The 7,660-nt window shown below is 34.0% G+C and overlaps 1 protein-coding gene across 1 annotated transcript; it reads right to left on the minus strand.

Annotated features, from left to right (window-relative positions):
* Positions 1 to 258: 258 nt before the first annotated feature.
* LOC115969888 (protein WHAT'S THIS FACTOR 1 homolog, chloroplastic) lies at positions 259 to 1,986 on the minus strand. The gene has a single exon (XM_031089523.1). The coding sequence runs from the start codon at positions 1,829 to 1,831 to the stop codon at positions 614 to 616; it is 1,218 nt and encodes a 405-aa protein (XP_030945383.1). The 5' UTR covers positions 1,832 to 1,986; the 3' UTR covers positions 259 to 613.
* Between the last annotated feature and the right edge of the window lie 5,674 nt (positions 1,987 to 7,660).

The raw sequence follows: 7,660 nt of genomic DNA on the forward strand, positions 1-7,660 counted from the left end.
GTGTCCCTTCCATGTGAACTGAACCCCATAACAGCAAAAATGGGTTTATAAATAAATAAATAAATAAAAACCTTAATCTAGCCATCATTTTTATGATGCTTGGTTGTGCAATGTGCAATCCATGAATTGCACCAATGTCAAAAAAAAAAAAAAAAAAAATGTCCACTCATGAAATGCATTCTATTTTCAATCAAATCCATAACATACACATGATTTAACTAACTCTGACAATTGTAAAAGTTTTACTCCGCAATTATGTTGAGAGGTCAGTCAGAAAACTTCTTATTTGAGGAAGAAGAAAACATATTAGAATATGCTTTCACATGCTGTCCTGTTGAAAGCACTTTCCAACTATGTTTCAGAGAATAAAGCAACACCTCATTTGTAAATTCAGTGACATCAACCATCTCCATTTATTTTGGATAAAAATTTTGGTTGTACTTTTTTACATAAAGGATACTACATTTCCTCACGATTGTTCAATTTCTCAACACAAATGCAGCATAATCTCTATAATCATCCCAAGTATTGATAAAGTCCTCTTTACCTGCAATGCTTGGTCTTGAAGCCATCCTTGCCATTCATGATCACAGAGTAGTTCTCCAAGCTGTAGTCATTCATCACACGCATGCTTGTCATATTCAACATTCTTCATTGCCATCATTTCCATGTCTTTATTAACTGCTTCCCTGTGATACCTCAACTGCTCTGCTCTCACTCTCCATCCCTCCTCCAACAACTCAGCAAACTTATCTTTTATCTGAAGCAGTGGATCCCGATCAATCAACTTATCACCCTTATATGCTTCTCTCAACATTGCTGTCTTGATCCCACCTTTCAACGACATGTAGAATATCCCCGAATGCCTAGTAAACACACTCGAGAAAGCATTTGAGAACCTATACTCATCACTGAACTTCCCCAATATCGGCACAGGAACCCTCTTATGCAATGAAAGCGAAAGCAACTCATGGAAAACCCCCACCATCCTCTTCTCCATTTCCCTAGATGCCTGATCCAACTGTGACACATCCTCATACGGGGACACATAATCAAGCTCCATCCAATCCCTAACCCACTCCCTCATCTCCTTCCTCAAGAAAAACCCCGACGGAAGCTTAACATGAAAATTAGGCCTAACCCGAATCCCCGTTAGCCTTGACTCCTCCTCTGCCCTCCTCTCAATAACCGATTTTGCAAACTCGGGTTCCCACGAAACCAACTCCAGAAACGATTGCCCCTCACCAGGACACCCTACTAACCTAAAATACTGAGGATACTTGGGCACCAAGTTAACCAAAAAATCATTTGGAAAACCAAATTCCCTCTTCACGTGTACCAACTTATCCACACTAAGAACCTTATCCTTAGACATCATCAATAATTTACACAACTTAGACATTATCCAATGCTCATTTTCACTATAAACCCTTTCCTCTTCTTCGAGAAAATCTTTGAGCCGGTCCGAAACTCTTATAAATTCGACCGGTTGGGTTTTGGGTTTTATTTTATCATAGTAACTAGTAAATAAACCAGGGTTTTTTGTGAGAAAGGTTCTAACTTTCACAGTTAGCCCCATTCTCTCACGGCGTTTTTCGAGGTATCGAAGTGGGATCACTTGGCCTGGTTCGTTAAGAACCTCCTTGACAACGCGAGCACATAGCCTGTACCGCTTGTCGATCTCTATTGCTTGGTCAAGTTTGGAGTCCTTGCGCCACACAACTTTGAGACTCGAAATGGGTTTGGTTTGGAAATTGATAAAAGGATTTGTGGGTGTGGATTTGAGATTATGGTTCAAGTAGGAAAATATGAACTGGGTTTTCGATAACATACCTGGAAATTGAAGTACCAGTCGAGAAAGCCACACTCGGTAATACAGCTACTGTGAAAGTCTCTCTCTCACACGCTCAGAGAGAGACAGGCAGTGTCAGCAAAAATTTCAGGGGTTTTTTTTTTGGGTTAGAGACTGTTTGATGAGTTTTTTGAGTTTTTACTTTTTAGCCCAATTGAAATATGAGTTGGGCCCATCAAAAAAAATATGAGTTGAGCTTGAGCCCTGCTTGTGTCAAATCCTGTATTTGAAGCTTTATGATTTTTTTTTTTTTTAATTTTTATTTATGTGAAGAAACTTTATGATTTTAATATGATATATATATATATATATATTTTTTTTTTTTTTTTTTGGGGGTGTGCTTGTAATATGTAGTCTAATTGTTAATTTTCCTTGACTTATTAGTTGAGTCTGTTCATGACAAGATCAAATTAAAGTAAAAGTTGATACAAAAATAAGGACAAGTCTTTTTCAGTTTTTGGTTTTTTGCATCCAAATGATAAAAGGGTTCAGCAAAAAAAAAAAAAAAAAAGAAGATAAAATGATCATGAGGGACCTTAAATGTGAAACTGTATTGTTTAGGGACCTTTAGATTGTGCATGGTTTGTTATAATCTCTAAATTTTAGTTGCAATAATTGAAATTATTGTCCTGTTAAAACAAAACAAGAAAAAAAAAAATCATTGCCCCGTAATGTGTTTTTCATATCCCAATTCATTTTTATATTGACTAGTGACATTACTTAGCATGTATTTTGATTCATTTTTTCCTGTTAACTTATTTGTCTATGTATAGCGTTTTTAAGCCTTTTAAAAAAAATTAAGGAGGTATTTGGTATATGAACTTAAAAACTAAAAACATGTGTTTGAAAACATGTGTGGAAATACGTATGGGTGAAAAAGTGTGTGAAAATACGTATAATATTGTTTAAAAATTGAAAACATGTGTTTGAGTGGGTGTAGCAAACAGAGCCTAAAATACAATTGTACCTTTACCAACTTTTAGAAGAAACCTAATTCAAACTTATTTAATTATTTTAGTTATTGGCTTGTGAATAATAACCATTTTGTGTAACTAATGAGTTGAATACTTATATATTACAAGCTCACAAGTCCAAACTTATTGTACATGCTCTCTTTTTTTTGAGAAAGAATTGTACATGCTATCTCAATTACATGATTCGTAGGTTACTGGCACATAATTTTATTGGTCCACATAAAAATTAAAACCCATATTTATTTTCAATTATAACTTAATCTCATGGTCTCAAGTTAAGCACAATTGAGTCAAGAGCTTTGTAGCTTAATAGCAAAGCCTACAATCCTATATTAGGAGACTTAGAGTTCAAATATCTCCTTCTCATTGTTGTAATTTGTAACTATCGAATTACCAACAAAAAAAACTAAACACAATTAGTTTTTTTTTTTTTTTTTTTTTTTTGAGAAAGAAACACAGTTAATAATGACATGAAAAATGCAAAAATTATTATGAAATTTAATTAAAAAAATTATGATCATTAATGACTATGAATGTGATTGGTATCACATTGACACATAAATTTATAAGACTTATGTATATTTTAATTAATTCAATTAATAAATGTTTTTATTGTCATCAAATAAGAGACCTTGTTTCAAATCCCATGTGCACCAAAACTCAATTTGTATCATGGTTTGATAATAATAACAATCATCATGAAACAAATTCTATCAAAGTTATTTTGAGAATTGGCCTATTTTGAATTTTCTAAATTTGAATTTGTCTCAAGAAGAGATGAGCTGTATGTGTAAATGAAACTTAACTTTTGAAGAAACAAATATATATATATATATATATATATATGTGTGTGTGTGTGTGTGTGTGTGTGTGTGTGTGTGTTTTGATAATTAGAAGAGTAGGATTTGAATCCTTTACATCTTTATTAAAATTATTTTCAATGATAAAAAGACTATATTTCCAAATACTTTTAAACGAATCATAACTAGTCGCTAACCCGTGCGATGCACGGGATAGTTGGTTAAATAACAATTACAAATAATCATACAAAGCTTGCAAAATATGTTCTTTAATTATAAATGTAGGGTGTTTCACATAACACATAAAGATCACACCTTGGTTTCTCTATGTCGATGAAAAAATTATTGCTGACATTCCAATAGCTCATACACAAATTTGGGCATAATATGAATTCACATAATGCTCAATTGCAAATCAATTTATAGTCTACCACCAATCTAAATCATATAAAAAAATTTATTGATAAAATGAATATTTAAAAGTGTAAATAATCTCATGACAGCATTAGCAAGACCATGCATTTGCTGCTAGGGAATAATATGCCACATAAACACATGGGGCACTATGCCACTATCTCTTATAAGAAGCAACTCATAAACACAATATGAAAAGAAACAGCTGACAAATAGTCTAAGTATCTCTGCTTATCTACTCTTTTTGGCCCCCAATTTTGATTATGCTGGCTTCTTGAAAACTATTGAGGAGATCATTTGCAGCAACATATATCTGTGTCAGATGCATCTAATTTCCTTTAGATACATCTTAAGTACATGCAAATAATAGTAGTTTGAAAGAGTGTCTATTTGAAAGGAATCAAACGAAATGCCTATATATTTCAATTTCAACTATCTCTATAAACAATTAAAACCAAATTTCATAAACTCTTGGGATACATCTTAAGTAAGACATACAATCAATTTCAAAAACACCAAATGTTGGGTTGAAAGTAATACACAATTATTCGAAGCAGTACTATTAGGCTTAACCAAGCCACTCTCTATGGAAAAAATTTAAAATACAGTAAGGTTCATTTAAATAGAGACAATGCAATAATGTATTAATAGCTATTTCTATGAGCAAGAAAATAAAAAATATTTGAAGCAATTGCATGAAATCATTTAAGTACATGCCATCAATGAAGCTGCTGGAAATCATTTTAAGTACATACCATCAATGAAGCTACAACATTAACATTGTTCATAACATTATTTTATTATTTGTAGCACAAGTTCTTTGTTCGTGATAAGCAATGTGGGATGTAAGATATACATTGGTGCATGGAAATCTACAAAATCACCTACACAAATACAAAAAAGGAGAGAGTTAAATCAATGATTGTGTAATAATCATAGTGCAGTTTAGATAGAGATGAATTCTAAATGCAGGTTTAGTCTCCTCCTTTTTCAAGTCTATAAAATTTACAAAATCATAGATGCATTGCAAACAAACACCAACCGATTTGATCAATCTATGATCAAATTAAAATGGAGTATATATGTTCATATTATGCTATTCTTCTTTATTATTAAACAAATTAACAACTTTCCTAATACCTGAACAACATGAACTTTTAAAAAGGAAAGAAGTGAGAGACCAGCCAAAACAAATTTATTTATTTCCTGATGTTTAGGGGCTGTTTGGTAACGTTGTTCTAGTAACGTTGTTTGTATTTTTTGGAAATATGTGTGGGTGAAAAAATGTGTGAAAATGCGTGTAATGTTGTTTAAAAACTGAAAACATGTGTTTAAACTCCTATACCAAACGACCCCTTAGTTTTTTAAAAGTTGGCAATATCCTGCAAAGGTTTGTGTAAGGACTCAATTTGTAACGACCCCAAATTGGTGTATTGGGTTCGAACGTTAAAGGCCCAAACAATAAAATTTGTAGAGAGTGGGCTAAAAAGTTAGGCCTTGGTGAACAGACAGCCGTTAGTCATGGTGTTCGTAATGATTGCACAGAGGTGAATTGAGCTTGTCTAAGAAGACTTTCTCCTCGGCACGGCCTGGGTGGCTCTGGTTCTTGGCCCTGGTCCCAGCCCCTTTTCTGGATTGCTTCCTTCTCCTTTTATACTAGCCTTTCCCCTCCCTTCAACGTCCACGTGTAGGTTCAGCTTTCTAGGGTTGATACTTGTCCTATCAGCCTATACCCAAAGTGGTTGGGGGTGGTTGTAAAAACTGAAAAGCATGGCTCTGTCAGGCGCAGAGTACTTAATTACAATAATGGCAACCTTTCCCTTGTCCTTTGTCGCCACATTGTTCAGGGGTCTTTTCCCCATCAATGCGGAGGTGTTAGCTTTTCCTTGAACCGCTCCTATACTGTATTCGCCCTTTCTTCTGGGAGTGCTTTGGGGACTGCTTTTGATGGTATGCCGTTCCTTCCTTCTAGGTTTTGGGATGCCGAGGACAGGATCGTCCTCAGCTATATCTCTAGGCCATTTGGACTTCCATTGCATGTCCTCGGCAATGCCTCTCCTCAGCGCGGGCCTTGGGCCCTAATGTAAAGTGGGCCGGGATCACAAATTCTCTGGCCCCCACAATTTGCATTTTGAATTTCTCAACTCCAAATATTTTCCTTGTTCATGACCTTTATTTATTTATTTATTTATTTTTGTATATAATACAACAATCACACTCATTACTTAAAATTAGGGCTCAGATTCATTAACTTATCATTAAAAGATTTTTAATGCACCTATCAAAATGAATACTCATGGCAATCTCAATTTTCAATCAATCTTGTATTCCCAAAATAAGGCTACATTGAACAAAGCAGAAATCTAACAAAGAGGCAAATGAATTACAATCTGCACAATATAGAAGTATTAAGGCATAAACAATGTAAGAATGGAACCTTTGTTGTTGCAGGGAAGGAACGGCACAGAAGCAGGAGAAGAAACTATACAGCATGAAGGAAGGAAAAAAAAGAGAGAAGCTATACAACAATAAAAACTAATCCAAAACCGTAAATTTTAAACTATCTTCACATTAAGACAGAGTTTTTATTGACATTAACAAAACCCACTACAGGCTCCAAACCCATCAATCTAAAAGAGAAAACACTCCCAAACAAAACCCTAAATCATATTTAACAGGAAAAATTATAAAACAAAATTAGAAAACTTAATGGTAATAGTGTCTAAGAAGAAAGACTGGTCTCTAATGGTGGTAAAAAGAAATCACAGAGTGGGCCTAATTTCTAAGCTTTTCTTTACAGCCAACGGCAACAACTAAAAATTGGAGTATGCCTCAATTTGATATACAAACCTTGTAGATATCAACGGCTCAACATCTAACAACTGATTGGCAAAATGGGTTTTGATTGGGTTTGCTTGTTATTCCAGTTCTAGCTGCCATCAAGATTAATAAAAAGGTATGGGATCTAAAAATTTAAAGCAACACAAATCAAGATTAATAACAAAATAAAAAACCAAACCTAACATACCATATCGTCCCCCCAACGGCCAAATGATTCTGGCGAAAACCCACTAAGAGAAATAACTGTAGCCTCTCTCCAACGGAATCGTTTTAGTCCCTGAAACTTGATTTGTCCCAATGTCCCATGAGAGGTGGTCTGTTAGATCTGATTGGCGTTTGGGTTTTGGGGAAGGAGAAGGGTAGAGAGATAGAGAAAGAGAGAGAAGGGTATGGGTCTTGCAGTGTTTGTTGGGCTGGGTTTGCGTTTGAAGGAGAGACAGAGATTGAGAAATAGGTTTTCCTATCAGGTATTGTTTAGAAGTTGAAGATTATCGGGTTTGTTTTGGGGAGAAATAATTATTGGGTTAGAAATAGTTACGGTGTTTAGGGTTTAATTTTTTTTAATAGTTTAATTTTTTTAAAATAATACTGACGTGGAAAATTGTGAGAGCTTTTTAATAGTTTTATTTTTTTAAAATAATGCTGACGTGGAAAATTATGGGAGTTTCAAAAGTTTCGGTTATATATATATATATATATATATATATAGATTAATAAGATTAGATAGTTTTCAAAATAATAATATTAATAAAAAAATGGCCTAATAAACTTTGTAATAT

The sequence above is a fragment of the Quercus lobata genome, chromosome 12 (assembly GCF_001633185.2).
Source record: "Quercus lobata isolate SW786 chromosome 12, ValleyOak3.0 Primary Assembly, whole genome shotgun sequence".
NCBI classification, from domain to species: domain Eukaryota; kingdom Viridiplantae; phylum Streptophyta; class Magnoliopsida; order Fagales; family Fagaceae; genus Quercus; species Quercus lobata.

Excerpts from the sequence above, each read along its gene's own strand:
- LOC115969888 (XM_031089523.1), bottom strand. The coding sequence starts at position 1,831 with ATGTTATCGAAAACCCAGTTCATATTTTCCTACTTGAACCATAATCTC.